Source organism: Barbus barbus (genome assembly GCF_936440315.1).
Source record: "Barbus barbus genome assembly, chromosome: 1".
Taxonomy (NCBI): Eukaryota; Metazoa; Chordata; class Actinopteri; order Cypriniformes; family Cyprinidae; genus Barbus; species Barbus barbus.
In genome coordinates this window covers 15,632,020-15,646,754 of record NC_136729.1, presented here as the reverse complement: position 1 = coordinate 15,646,754, position 14,735 = coordinate 15,632,020, and the positions used below count along the sequence as shown (strand labels likewise).

Sequence of the window (14,735 nt, the reverse complement as noted above, 5' to 3'; positions counted from 1 at the left end):
ATTTGTGCAGACTTAATATAAATGTCTTCTCTACTAAGTCCAAGCAATAAAATTAGTTCAACTTAAATATGTTTGCCCTTCCAAAATTTTGTTAATTAGATTTTTTTACAGTGTAAAAGTGGCCCAATTCCATGGAAAAACATGCACTTGTTTTTCAGAACTTCAATTTATAGGTGATCTAAACTGCTAACACAATTTCAACAATCATTCAGGAGGTCAAAAACATGAGGGTTGTATCTTCTGAAGCAGACAAAATTCATCCAACCTTCAAGAGCCCATAACCATAGTTACAAATGATACAATCAAGACCAATTTTCATTCATAAGCCAAGGACTACACAATGCTTTAACTATAGGATATCACAGTATGCACTAATTAAGACCTCTGTCCCCTGACTGTCCTAGTAAAGACTCTCTTAGGTGTGAACCTGCCAATATGAGCCCTTGGTAAGATGAAGGACAGACAGTCACTCTGATAAACAACACTGACCCTTGAACCCTTCTGAAAAGCTGCTGAAGCGAGACAGATGTAGAGTGGAAAGGACAACTCTGCACATGCACCATTCCTCACACATCTGATCATCCAAGCTGGAGCAGAGGCCTGCTGAGACCTTCTGCCATTCACTATCTGAGGCTCCAATGCGGGCTACCTCGACTCTTTATGACTCAGCCAAATCCTTCTGATGTACACAGAGTTCAATAAAGCATCCCTCACACTCAGCTGACCTTTGTGAAGCTTTCAGAGATAATTTGTCCTGAGTCACAACCTTCTAATACAGTCACATAGGTCATTCGAAAAAAGAAAAAAGAAACAGGTGTGTGTGTTTCTCATATATTTATGTTCAAATTATTGTGATTAAAAATATATGAAAAGAATTAAATGTTTTTGAAAAATGTCTCTAATGCTGACCAAGGCTACATTTACTTGATCAAATACAGTAAAACTGTAATGTTGTGAATTATATGTTAATTACCTGTTTTCTATTTTAATATATTTTAAAGTGATTTATTCCTGTGATGTCAAAGCTGAATTTTCAGCAGTCATTACTTCAGTCCTCGGTGTCACATGATTCTTCAGAAATCAATCTATTATGCAATTTATTATCAATGTTGAAGGGATTTTTATTTTTGTATTATATATACAAAATTATATATGTTCAAGACCACAAACAACACTTAAACAGTACTAAAATCTATTCATTGAAATTGCATAATATTAACACTAACAGAAGAAATCTGCTTACAATTTACTTGAAAACTCCTTATCAGACTGGAAGAGACACTCGTTTAAAAAAAAAATATCTTTCTTTTAAAGGTCAACTCATGATCCACCTTCAGTCTCCTCTCCAGCATACAGTGATGGAGAACATGTGTCTCTGTATTTGCAGAAATGTCTCAAAATGAGTGGGAACATCTGAGATGCTTTCCCTCCATTCATATCACTTAATTAGATGAATGCTGGATGGGTACAGACACAGAGTAAATCCATTAGCTATACACTTTATGGGACTTATTAAATGTTTGGCATAATTCAAGCCTGCAGTACATCAAATATAATTTGGATAATAATCCAGTTCGCCGGATACAGAGCAGCCCCTCATGAACCACACAAATAATAATCACATCAGCAGAAATGGTGGTCTCTGAGATTGCCTAATATAACCCAAGCGTGCTTTGTCTCAAGGACAGTCTAAGCATCACTCTCTCCCTATTCCCTACTGTTCCACATTTAACAACATTCAGTACTCTACACTATGCAGTCTATAGCCATTAATGTTGATTTAGAAAATTACAAGAGGATAAATGAAAAATATATATTTTTCCTCAAAGTTTGAGTGACGGAATGCACACACAGCCACTTACGGCTGCCAGTCTTGACACAAATGGTGCATGCTAAATTCTTTGGCATAAGTAAGTCAAATAACCACAGATATTAAGCAATGCAATTTAAACCACAAAATGGACCGATTAAAGGGCTGGAAGGCACTCACCATACCTAAAAAGGCAGAAATACGCAACAAGCTATACAGCCTTTCCTATTTTAGCATTCTTCAACTAAAATAGCAATCAGCTCCCTTTTCTAGCCTGTTAACACAAAATGGCACAAAGACAATGTCCAGCAGGATCAAAACAGGAACCGTAATGTCATTTAGCCCACAAATAAGTGCATTACTTTACAGTCTTGACATTTCAGCTCTCTAAGGCCTCTGAGCCGCACTGTTCAGTATTTGACTGTGCCCAGACGCAACACAATGAGTCCCTTCACATGGCCCACAATTAAACTGTCAGCAATAACACATTTCTAAAATCATATTCTTTGACCTTTAAAACACCCCCTCTTCACTATAGCAGCTTTGACGAGATACAGTTTTCTGGTCAGACACCAGTGGATCATTGAACTAACAAATAAATAGCTTTATGGGAAAGTGGTGCTATTTAGATGCAAAGCAGAGTGCAAGACACTAATGCGTTCTGGATTGCATGGGCTATGTTGGTGGCGAGTTGAGATAACGGTGATTCTCATAGGTAGATCTGTCAGATGTAGTGGCTGCCTGATATTTTGGCATCTGCGTGCAATGAGACTTATGTTGGATAAAATAACTTATGAGTAATACAGAGGAACAATTTTTTTAATAAAACTGGGTTACCAAAGGCACCATCCAACAGGACAATCTTCATCAGCCCTGTTCCGTCCCTGTAGGATTGTGCACTTTATATTTACTCTGGTGAATGAATTCAAGGGCTCTCCAAAGCCAATACTGAACATAAGCCACAAGTAAACATTCACTGCAATCCTGTAGCAAGTCATTGCATGGTAATTGTGCAGAAGCAAAGACAGGCTCTTTACCATTCAGACAGAAATCCGTAAGGGGAAAAAATCTTATCTAGTAGCTTCACATTGCCTCTCATTCACTCCTGCTTCCTCAATTAGTTTGTTAATATTGCATTGTGCAGTATAAAGTGCAATCACATCGGTTGTTTACTGGCAGCTGTCGGTTTGATTTCTCAATTTAATTAAACAAGCCAAAGCATGCAAATGATTTACTGCAGTACTGTAAACAAACTAATAATCAGTCGGGCAAAAAATATTCTTACAGTATATCTCAGATGGAGCAGGTCATACGATGAAGGACAGTGAATGGCTAGATGCATTGGCCATGATTACGGTAGTCTGGTTGTGACTTTGGAGAGCAAAGCCACCATGAATTGGCTGTGTGATCGCACCATACATCTCTGTCATTCCACAGGCATATGGCACACGCACATACACACGTACAGACAGGGTACACCATCCGCTAAACGGGGAAGGTTAAGGTCCAGCACATTGCCATACATGAGAAGAATTTTAATGGGAAAATCCATCCAGTCTTGCTGGGCAATGCCCTTCATTTCCTTCATTAAGTGGGCACAGAGAGAGGTAATGGGCTGCATGGGTGACTGTAAACAGTAGTGAGGGCTCTATAATTAACTAGCATTGCTGCAAAGACAATGGTGAAAGATTCTGCTAACTGTCACAGTTAAGCACTCTTAGTCATCATTCAGTTTAGGTCAAAGAACCAGATCACCTTGCCATTATCAACTGTAATCTAACGTCATCCAAGTCAACTAGACAGGCAAAGCTATAATATAAATATTCAGGGCTAATACAAGCAATAAGCAATTGTGGTATTGTGTCAATCTGAAATTCGACCAAACTATAGTAAGGTTAAAAATCAGGTTAAAGTAATGAAATGTTTAAATAATCTAACACTTAAATATTTCTCATTTTCCAACTTGAATACAATCCATTTCAGAGGAAACACTGAAAATAGAATCTACTGGTTCCAAGGGAAATCACCTTTCAGAGCATGAGCTGGTTCATTAATACAAAAGTATTTATTACAATTATACAGAATTATCTTGGGAACAATACATAGGGAACAGATGCAATGTTCGTGACATCTGCAGGGAGGATATTACATATTTTGCTTTTATTTCTGTACTATTCATACTACTAAAGCATATCTAGAACGACTTTGTTTAAAAACTGATCACACCTGAAAGGAAGAATAGTGTCAAAATCTATGTTAAAAATCACTGACAGTGCCACACATTCTGTCAAATTCAGGAGATACAGGCAACGTGCTATACAGCAGCACTGACCACAGACCGGCAGCACTCCAATACTCTCACGCTTATTCGCACCAATTTTATGGGATTGCATCCTCTCTAAGTTCTGTCTGCCACTGTCATTATGATTAGTGTACTAGCAGCAATTTTTTTTTCAAGGCAGCTCCCTAAGCAGTACTTCTCTCCCTGCCACAGTCTACTTCATCTCACTTCTGCTGCTCACTATCTGCCTATGAGTCTCCTCACCTGCTGGACATGGTGGAGATGGATGTTGACAAATAGGTGGATTCACTGATTACTGGATGTGCCAACAGAGAGAGAGACAAATAGACAGACATAGACAAACTTTTTTCTTTTTTTTTTTAAATAATTAACTGAATATGCTTTGTATTATTTTACCTTGGCATTAAATTACAAAAAATATAGTTAACTGCTGGGAGAATGCTAACATCTGAGCGAGTGATAATAAATTTGAAATCTTTGTCTCTTCTGAGTGTCATAATCAATCGCTCTATATTTTATTTGTGGAAATACTATTGAGTGTTTGTTTGTATTTGTATTTGTTTGTGTTTGTGTCTGGTATTTATCACCAAATGTCCCCACAAGGTTAGTAATACCAGTAAATTTTGACCTTGTGGGGACATTTTTTTAGGTCCCCATGAGGAAACAAGCTTATAAATCATACATAGTGAAGTTTTTTTTTTTAAATCTAAAAAATGCTAAAAGTTTCCTGTGAGGGGTATGTTTAAGTGTAGGGTTGGTGTAGGGCGACAGAAAATACAGTTACAGTATAAAAACCATTACGCCTATGGAATGTCCCCATAAAACATGGAAATACAACGTGTGTGTGTGTGTGTGGCAAATTAGAATGCAAATATCATATTTGTTACAGGAATTTACCAATAAATGACAGCTTCCGATTCTGAGAAATCCAGAAATGTGAAAAGATCTAGATCAGGGGTGGCGAACGTCGGTCCCGGAGAGCCGCAGGCCTGCAGAGTTCTGCCTCAACCCTAACCAAACACACCTGGACAAGCTAATCAAGGTCTGAAGGGTTACTAGAAAGCTACATGCAGATAAGTTTTAATTAGGGTTGGAGCTGAACTCTGCAGCTCTCCAGGACTGGAGTTCGCCACCCCTTATCTAGATGGATGAATAGATACAGATAAATTAATGGGTGTGAATATAAAATGAAGGCCACACTGATGAATAAATAAACAACAATCAGATGGATCACTGGATAAACTACCAGACAGTTAACTGGACAAACAGACTGATAGCTGGAAATCACTTGCCCGATGTCATTGCCTCACATAATCTACACTGTAGAGCAAATCGGCAGTAAACATTCAGTCAAACCTCTGACTGGATTCAGTTATCTGTCTTTTTTTGACTCGTGGAGGTATGAGCAGACAGCGGACACTGATCACTGCGAGAGGCGGGAGTGAGTGAGCGCTCGTTGGGGAGGGCTTTGCAGTTGCACTCGCATCCTCGCGGTCTCGCAAGGGCAAAAGCAGAAATGTACTATCGCTTACTTTATAAAGTAGCTGGCGCCTTCCTCGGTGAAGCCCTCCTCCCATCCCCGTGGTAAATCTGAGGGGAGAGAAGTATTTGTACAAAACTCCATTAAGTTTTTAATGAAACAGAAAGTAGCCAACCATCAATTATGCAGAGGACGTGTTTCCACTGATCACTTTAAACACACTTATACCGCAGTATCCGACTAAGCGTGCAAAGTTTAGACGAGAAAGCATAGTTTATTACCGTACCTGATCGTATCATGTGTCCTGAGTTGACAGGTTCACCAGTGCGGGGATGGAGCCAGGTAGTGCTGCGAGTTTTGTCGCTGGAAAACAGAAACACCTGTTACGAGACCCATCGGAAAAGATGCGGATTCACCAGAATCACGATAAAACGCAACGACTATGATTAAACCCTTCACAGGCTGCTTACTTGATGAAAAAGACCCTGCCATCCCTACACACTCCGTAGGACCAGTGCTCAGGTAGTGTGTCCCGCCCGAGCGGAGCCGCCATGATCCCGGTTTAAAGTGAGAGCTGCGCCGCAGAGTTTCCAGGGAATCGGACAGTCCGATAATCACCACTAGGGCTGCACTGCTGTTAAAGGGGCAGGCCAAACTCGAAGAAAGTCTTTGTCCCAGTTATAAGCCGACAGAAAAGAAAGAGGGCATCATTAATCAGGCGGGATGTTGATGCTGGGAGTGCACAGATGTCCCCGACGAAATTCTACCCTTTGTTAATCCAAGCCAATTCTGTAAAAGAGTAACTTCATTTTTTGAAACCATGGACAGATTAACATTCCCGCAGGTCACACGCGCATTCTGAAACAGTTGGATACTTGTTTTTACCTTGCAAGATTTGTATTAAAGCCAGACTTCATTGGACATTTGTTGTTGTGTTGCGGTCATGACAACAGTCTTCACAGATTTGAGCTTTTTGGCAGGTAACAAGTAGGCGAACAGTGGCTAATGATTTAAATGACAATAGTACGAAGTGAGTGCTTATTTTAGTCAGGTTAAACCTGTCTGTAAACCTAACGTTTCTCCTACGTGTTTCCCAGCCAAAAATATCCGACTGAGAAAAACATATCTTGCGGAATAAACATTTTTCTTGAGTCCTAGACATGCTGAGAAAGTCTTGTAGGCTCCCTGCTGACAAAGACAGCGTGAAGTTGCTTTGTTTACACTTTTGCGTCACTCTGTTCGCGTCACTTTTCGTGATCTACGTGCTCGGGGGCAGCTGGTCTAATAAGAAAATATTAGGTAATTTCCTTACCTTTTAATATAGCTACCTAGACAGGAATATTATTATTTAGCTACCCAGGTATGTTATTAATATTTAAAACCAATCAGTGGTAGTTGATCATATGCAAGAGCCACATTAAAAAGTGTCTACACTAACTGTCTAATTTTATATATCAGAGCACTCATAAAGATATTGAAATAAATGTATTAACTCAAATGTTTATAGTAATTCAAAAAGGTTTTATTCATTAGGTACATATTTTTGTACTTAAATTTGCCTAATAAATAAATGTAATAAATAAATAAAATGTACTAGACAGCTGATGGCGTTCACATAACTGGTTATCTGATTTAATATTAACCATAAAGGCTATCCAAAACATTTGCTGGTAAATGGACACATGCATGAGCTTGAGCTAATATTTGGACAAGAATGCACTTCCTCATGAAAGCAAATGTGCCAATACCTCAGTACTGTGTGAGATATCTCTGTCACAAAACTCATACCTAAAGACTCTCCCATACACTCTTGATCATAACCGCAGGAACACACCCGGTCAAACTTCTCACTAAGGCAGGGCAGAGTCACAACAAAAGAAACAATCCAACTACAACAACAGCTGATTATCTTTCCACTAGGCCATGCTATTTATAGCCACCTACAGTCTGTAGTCTGGCTGACAGTTGATGATGGTTGACCTTATACTGTAAAATACCTCCTTTTCTGGATAAGTATGTGAAAATGTGTATAAACAAGGTCAATTGCATCATTCTGCAAATAAAATGTCTTCAACAATTTGTCGTGTGTGTGTATATATATAGATAGATAGATAGATAGATAGATAGATAGATAGATAGATAGATAGATATATGAAACATTTTTTATTTATATTTTTACTTATATTTCACAACTATAACAGAGGAAAAACATTTACTTTTGGGGGAGTGAAGGAAATGGGGGGAAAAAACTAAAGTGATTAATAATGACATTATGTAGAGTGCAGTTCAAACAGCAGGTGGGGATATTTCACAACTGCTATTAGTGGTTATTGTGCTATGGGAACTGGGAAATTCATGACTGTATTCTGGAAATAAGCCCAAAAAAGCCACGTAAAAATAAATGTGTTTTATTACTAATGTCATTGTAGAAATGCACTATTCTCAATTAGCCATTATTAAATTATGGATCATTCCCCTTCCAAACATGACTGATAGAAAAAAAATAGAGGTTTACAAATTGTTCAAGTGTTCAGCTGGTCATGCAAGTTAATTAATGATGTTAATAGGCAAACAGTTCAGTGTAAAACAAAGCAACTTTTTAATGCTACTAAGACACAGAATCACTTATGTGAGTTCACATCACTGTAAACATTTTTTAAAGGTGCTCTTGCTTTAATAAATAACAGTGCAGAAAAAATCAAAAGTGCTAAAGGTTGTTCTGTGCAGCTAACAGTTAATATGGAAGGTCATGATGTTTGTTCTTGTTTATATGTGTACCAGGGTGAATAAAAATGACACAGCTGAGGGTTTCAATCTATCAGCTCCATCACTTATGACCGCCTTTGGCTGCACTGAGAATGAGCCATCTCAACCATGACATTACAATAATGCTTACACTGCGCCAAACTGGACTTGCCCTGTCTCCTCTTCCCATACATAAATTTCATCCTGGTATGAGAGGCACTGCTCAAAGTCACACTATGTCAGTGTACCACAAGACAAGGACTGTATAAGTGGCAAAGAGGCGACATTACAATAAATTACATGTTTCATGTGTATTCACTATTAATAAATTAGTTGTCATCATAAGATTAACATCCTGGCAGAGTAGTGTGTTGCATTTTAAAATACAATAAACATCACTTCATGTTCAGATGTGTAGATTTTGATTTTTCATAGAAATATTATACGGAAAAACATGATTTTGTCATGAAAACACATTTTCCTGGTCCTAGCATTATGAGATGTCACAAAATATATGAAGCACCACAAATGTTTCCAATGATGATCAAATCAGCATGTTAGAATGATTTATGAAAGATCATGTGACACTGAAGCCTATCATCACAGCTTTGTCAACACAGGAAAAAATTGCATTTTAAAATATATTCAAATAGAAAATTATTTTAAATTGTAATAATATTTCACAATATTACAGTTTTACTGTATTTTTAATCAAATAAATGCAGCTCTTCAAAAAAACTAAAAACAAGAAATAAAAATATAAATCTTACAAAATCTTCAAAAAGAATGTTGTTGTAGGACCAACAGGAATGTTGATCTAGGAACATACCCGACTTGGTAAAATCATGGTTACCATATCATATGAACTGGCTGGGATAAAGACATGGATTAATGGGAATTCTGTGAACCATTTCCCTTGATCAAAACAGGAATTATCCCTTGTATCCCTGATTTAGGCTACACTCTGTTCTTGCCAAGAACAGCCATTTGAGAGCCAACTCTTGAGAGCTCCAATAAATATTTTAGCTCAGAATCCCTTTGGAGTTGGGGGGCCCTTCGTCGGCAAACCTTTTGTTGGTTTGATGCAACATTACCCCCTAAGGATGACTTAAACTCCAACAGAACAGACATTGACAAAACACAATAGAAAAGGATGCTTGTGGCTGCAGTAATATTTGCTACAAAGGCAGCTGCTGTGGGTTTATTTCTGTTTATTTTCTTACAAATCATTTCAATTCTTAATAATAAAGCATTCAGCTACAAGCATTTCTCCCACTATTGTAATACATAAATAACAGGCTAGGTTATTTCGAAAGAAGACATTGGCATTCATATTGTAAGACCCCTAAAACTCTTGCTCTTGTAAAAATGAAACAAAAAAATGCCATCTGCAGAGGGCACTTTGATATTGTGTCAGCAGTTTTACACAGCAGAGTCCCTTGGCGTTGACTGACACTTCTTAGAGGCGGTCGAGTTGATTTGGGAGTAATGTGACTGACAGAACTGTAACCCTGGGCACACCAGCACCGTGGGACCTGACCGAGTTCCGTGTTGCGGCCCTAGTTCGCCTGAATAAAACACCATATGCCTCCAACAGAGCACAGCACATGTCCGGCTAATAAGCTTGTTTGAATTAGGGGCTTTCTGTAATACCACTTAATAGGTCTTTCGTCTACTCTGTCTGTCCCTCGCAGTCACACACCGTTAGTAAAGGGGTGCAGTCCTGCGCAGCTCTGCAGTATTGTACCGCTGATGGTTTCCTCACCACTGCCAGCAGCTCACTATGCTGCAAGGTGACTCAGTGAGAGGTTCATACAGAGGCAACTGCAGTTAAATCGCTGCATGCAGAATAAAGTGGTCTGCTGTAGGAGACTCTCAACACGTCTTCTTGATCTCTCCAGTTATAGTTGCAAATACAAGTGCGTGCTAAACAGTGTCAGTGCATATGAAATTATGTACATATCTACGGTGAAAGCAGTTTGTAGGAGCTTAAGTGTATGTTGGAAAGTGTATGATTTCATTTCACAGTTTAAAATACCTCATCTCAGTGATGTGACCTCTATTAATACTAAATTATGTTTAATCAAACTGAAAACGAGTTATGGTGGTGTTCATAATAGACCACCAGAGCTTTTCAGAAACTGCTTAAAGCGATGATTTAAAGGCTTTTTGTATAAAGCCAGACTCCATTAATTGAACAAAGATACAAATCAAGTCTTTAAAGGATATAAAAGGTATCGGCTATGAAAAGCTGACTAAAAACATCCTTAACAAGGATATATTTAATGTTTGGTGTGCTTATTAAAAAAATACCCAGTACACCAGGAGACTATTTTCTACGGCATCGATTAATGCAATACAACACAAATTTTGCCAATTTTTATTCTACCATTAGCACATTTCATGTTGAGTGAGCACTGACCTCTAGTGGACATGATCGTTAATGCTGTCACTCAGTGTTTCAACATTCAGCACCTTACAAAGAATTGAGTTTTCCCTCTCTAGTCTTTCTCTGTATGAAATCTTAATCGAGTCTTTTTACAGTAGCTTTTCATGATCCAGTACAAGTACACAATTATTTGTTGATTTTTTTTCTAACAAATTGCATACATTTTAGTCTTGGTGTCAGACATGTAATTAGATCTTTGGGCATTCATTGAACAATGTACACGAGACAATAGCTAATATATCACCATGCTCCTTTCTTTCCATTTTTGAGCAATAATTTAAACTAATTTATTCTCAATGTTCTTACACGGTCAATAACAGACGCATAATGAACGACAAAATGCTAGCTACAGCACTTTTAATACCTGTATAATGATCTTTTAAACAGAAAAAAAAATACTCTAAAGATTTACAAATCTTTACAACTGTATCAACCATAAAGAAACTTCGTTTGAAAAAAAAGCAAAGTGAATATTCAGTTATGATAGATTCTGAAGAAAACATTTACATGACAATACAGACATGTAACCGCTGTATTATAATGCAACTGCAACAGTTCTACCCCCAACTGAAGTAAAGAAAATCAGTCTGACAGAAATAACACTTGAATTGATCCAAATATTTTTATTTGTCCAAAAACTGCAAATTTATGCCACCAGTGCAGAAGCTGTTGAGGATTCGCTGTGGATGAAAAAACAAATATATCAAATTTTGAACAACATTTTTGAAAGCAAGCAGTTGTTTGTGTGAAGGGGACTGGCAGTGCTGGCACAATAAAACCAAACTGCTAATTTACCTCCAGGGTTTATCTAGCACATCAGAAATATCTCAGTTCTTACAAGGGAAGAATGGGACAATGGAATGTGCACTACATATCAGCGAAGGAATTTCTTGTAATGTCATAAAACAAGTCAATCAAACACTCACTACTTCCAGTTGGGGGCAAGTACTCTCTTGGTCTTGTAGTAGCGGGCAAGCCTGTGGATTCTGCTCTCAACCAGAATCAGGCGGAACTTAGCATCCTTGTCCTGCAAGAACACAAGTGACAATGATGAGACAAAACAGCTGAAACACATTGGACTGACTTTTTCCATAAATCTTCAAAATTGATTGCCTGCATTATAAATATGCAAGTGCATGATCTAATATTAATGACCATGTTATTACCTTTCTGTTCCTTTCCAAGTGCTTCCTCACAGCAACAGCCTTCTTGATGAGGTGGTAGAGATCCTCAGGCAAGTCAGGGGCCAGACCTTTGGACTTCAGGATCCTAAGGATCTTGTTGCCAGTGACAAAACGCACCTGAGCAACACCATGGGAATCCCTCAGGATCACACCTAATGAGAAAACGGCAGGTGATATTAATTCCATAACGAAATTGTGCAGACACAATAAAGACATCTAATCCACAAATACTAAAAACACATGATAGAAAAAAAAGATTTAAGCATCTACAAGCATTGAGCCTATAGATAAAAAAAAAAAAAAAATTAACAGAAGCACTCTCTTCTACTGGAAAGCAGCTTACAAATGTCAGGTGTGCCTCTGCTGTAACTATTTTACTAATTCCATTTATTTTATTCATATTAGTTGATTGTTATCTTTTATGTTCTTAATTGATTTCACGATTCAGTTAGGCTCATCAAAGATTACACCAAGATTTCGGACCGAAGTTGATGGGGTAATCTTTGATGACCAGCTGACCTTCAAAGAGCACATTGCAAAGACTGCTCGATCCTGCAGGTTTGCACTACACAACATCAGAAAGATCAGGCCCTTTCTGACAGAGCATGCTGCGCAACTTCTTGTCCAGGCCCTTGTTGTTTCTAGACTGGACTACTGCAATGCTCTTCTGGCTGGTCTGCCATCAAACACAATCAAACCTCTACAAATGATTCAGAATGCAGCGGCACGACTGATCTTCAACGAGCCCAAAAGAGTGCATGTTACACCTCTCTTCATCTCCTTGCTACCAGTGGCAGCTCGCATCAAGTTCAAGACACTGATGCTTGCGTACAGAACTACCACAGGCTCAGCACCCTCCTACTTCCACTCACTATTATGAAACTACATCCCCTCCAGAAGTTTGAGATCTGCTAGTGAGAGACGCCTTGTGGTTCCATCACAGAGAGGCTCAAAATCACTCTCCAGAACATTCTCGTTCACCATTCCTGGCTGGTGGAATAATCTTCCCACCCCTATCCGGAACGCTGGATCCCTGGCAATCTTCAAGCAACAACTGAAAACTCATCTCTTTCGGGACTACTTGACTTCATCCTAAACTCAAAAAAAAAAAAAAAAAAAAAAAAAACTCCGCTTACTAGCTTGTACTTATTTGAACAATGACTGAGACTTGGTGTTACGAGCACTTCCTCTGTCTGACTGCCTCTTCAAGATTAATCGCTTTTTGTATTCCCCAATTGTAAGTCGCTTTGGATAAAAGCGTCTGCCAAATGACTAAATGTAAATTTCAAACTTGTCTTTGCAAGATCCCGATGTACAAAAAATGTGCTATAAAAATCTTGTGAACTTAATATTATTAAATGGACCTGACTGCACTTGGTAAAATTCATTTAATATCAATAAGAACTTACCGATCTGTGAGGGAGTCAGACCCTTCTTAGCCAGTTTGAAGATTTGCTCTTTAACATCATCAGATGTCAGCTTGAGCCACTAAAATACAAAGCAATTAAATATTTCAACAGCCTTGACAATTTAGATTGGCATTATTGTTCCACACAAATCAGAATCAGTGGACTTACTGTGGGGACACTTCGTCTATAGGGCAGCGCCGACTGGGACAAACCCTTGCTAAAAAAATAAAGTATATCAGTTAAATACACTTACAATAATGAAACCGTAAATTACAAATTATAATCAATTTCCCTTATCCTCCAGGAAGCCACACTGTAAACATGTCAACTGACAACAGGTCATATATAAACTAAAGCATAGGTAAGTGAACAGAAGAGTATCATAAATCTAAAGTGACCTTGAAATTAGAGTTTGACTATTAAATGTTCTGATGAATGCATAAAAACCATTTAGGAGGTGGTCTGATCAGCCCCAACTAACCGCCGAACACATCTGACACACAAACGAAGGCTACGTTAAACTAAGCGACATGATACCAGAACAATCAGACCGCACAGATAAACTGTCAATGTGAACTGAATCAGTGTGTAAAGATCCTACATGTGTCCATCCTGCAGCGCCTCATTCTAACGTTACATGTGCTGCCATCACGCTACACAGGGGAACAGAACGAGGACTTCTCAAAAACTCTTTTCTAGCTCCAATGGAGTACATATTCCAGACTCAGCCTATGTTATAAAGAGTTAACCGTAATTTGGGTTGGTAGTGTGGCCTACAGAATGTGTTTTTAGCGTAAAATAACATTTACCCAGGAGCGTGCATACGACCCATGATGGCGGTTTTGAGAGCGAGGAAAGAGAAAGACCGAGCCGAGGCCGAGAGGAAGTGAACAATGCAGGCGGAAGTGATGTCAAATATCACTTCCTGTCTGTTGATTTCAGGATCTTTAAGTTTTTTTCCTTTCAGACTTTAGTTTAATATGTTAAATGTGGTATTATTGTTTTTTTTTTTGTTTTTTTCCCGCCCATTTAGTTTTCTGCTATCTATTTCTATCATCAATAAATGCAGAAAAGTTCGTAATTACATTTTACAAAAAATAAATTTAAAGGACAATTTTTATAGTCAGAAATTATTTGTTTTTACAAAGTCTCTTCTCTCTTTAATTTCAAATAATCATTTTGGGTTTGATCTAGAACGGTTCTTTAATTTTGTCCATTATGTGCTGTAATGGGTTTATTGTCTTGTTTTGCATTTTTCATTATTTAGTTTATGCCATCCTGGTATACGTGTTGTGCTTTGTCGTTTGATAAAAAAATACACTATTCTTTTCACATCTACCGGCTGTTGGCGCTATA

At 38.1% G+C, this 14,735-nt stretch overlaps 2 protein-coding genes across 2 annotated transcripts in view; both read right to left on the bottom strand.

The window, feature by feature from the left end:
* The window catches only part of LOC306884038 (pleckstrin homology domain-containing family A member 7-like), a 117,452-nt gene extending 110,617 nt beyond the window's left edge, over positions 1–6,835 (bottom strand). Inside the window, exons 1-4 of the mRNA XM_079439666.1 lie at positions 6,478–6,835; positions 6,063–6,381; positions 5,879–5,955; positions 5,645–5,702 (exon numbers count right to left, since the gene is read on the bottom strand). Of these exons, the coding sequence (XP_079295792.1) occupies positions 5,645–5,702; positions 5,879–5,955; positions 6,063–6,145 (218 nt within the window). The 5' untranslated portion in view covers positions 6,146–6,381; positions 6,478–6,835. The remainder of the gene's footprint in view (positions 1–5,644; positions 5,703–5,878; positions 5,956–6,062; positions 6,382–6,477) is intronic.
* Positions 6,836–11,389: 4,554 nt separating this feature from the next.
* LOC306869444 (small ribosomal subunit protein uS15) lies at positions 11,390–14,240 on the bottom strand. Its single transcript, XM_079416223.1, has 6 exons — positions 14,189–14,240; positions 13,548–13,596; positions 13,380–13,458; positions 11,953–12,122; positions 11,713–11,813; positions 11,390–11,466 (listed from the first exon to the last, which is right to left on the bottom strand). The coding sequence occupies exons 1-6, from the start codon at positions 14,209–14,211 to the stop codon at positions 11,433–11,435; spliced, it is 456 nt and encodes a 151-aa protein (XP_079272349.1). The 5' UTR covers positions 14,212–14,240; the 3' UTR covers positions 11,390–11,432.
* Positions 14,241–14,735: the final 495 nt, after the last annotated feature.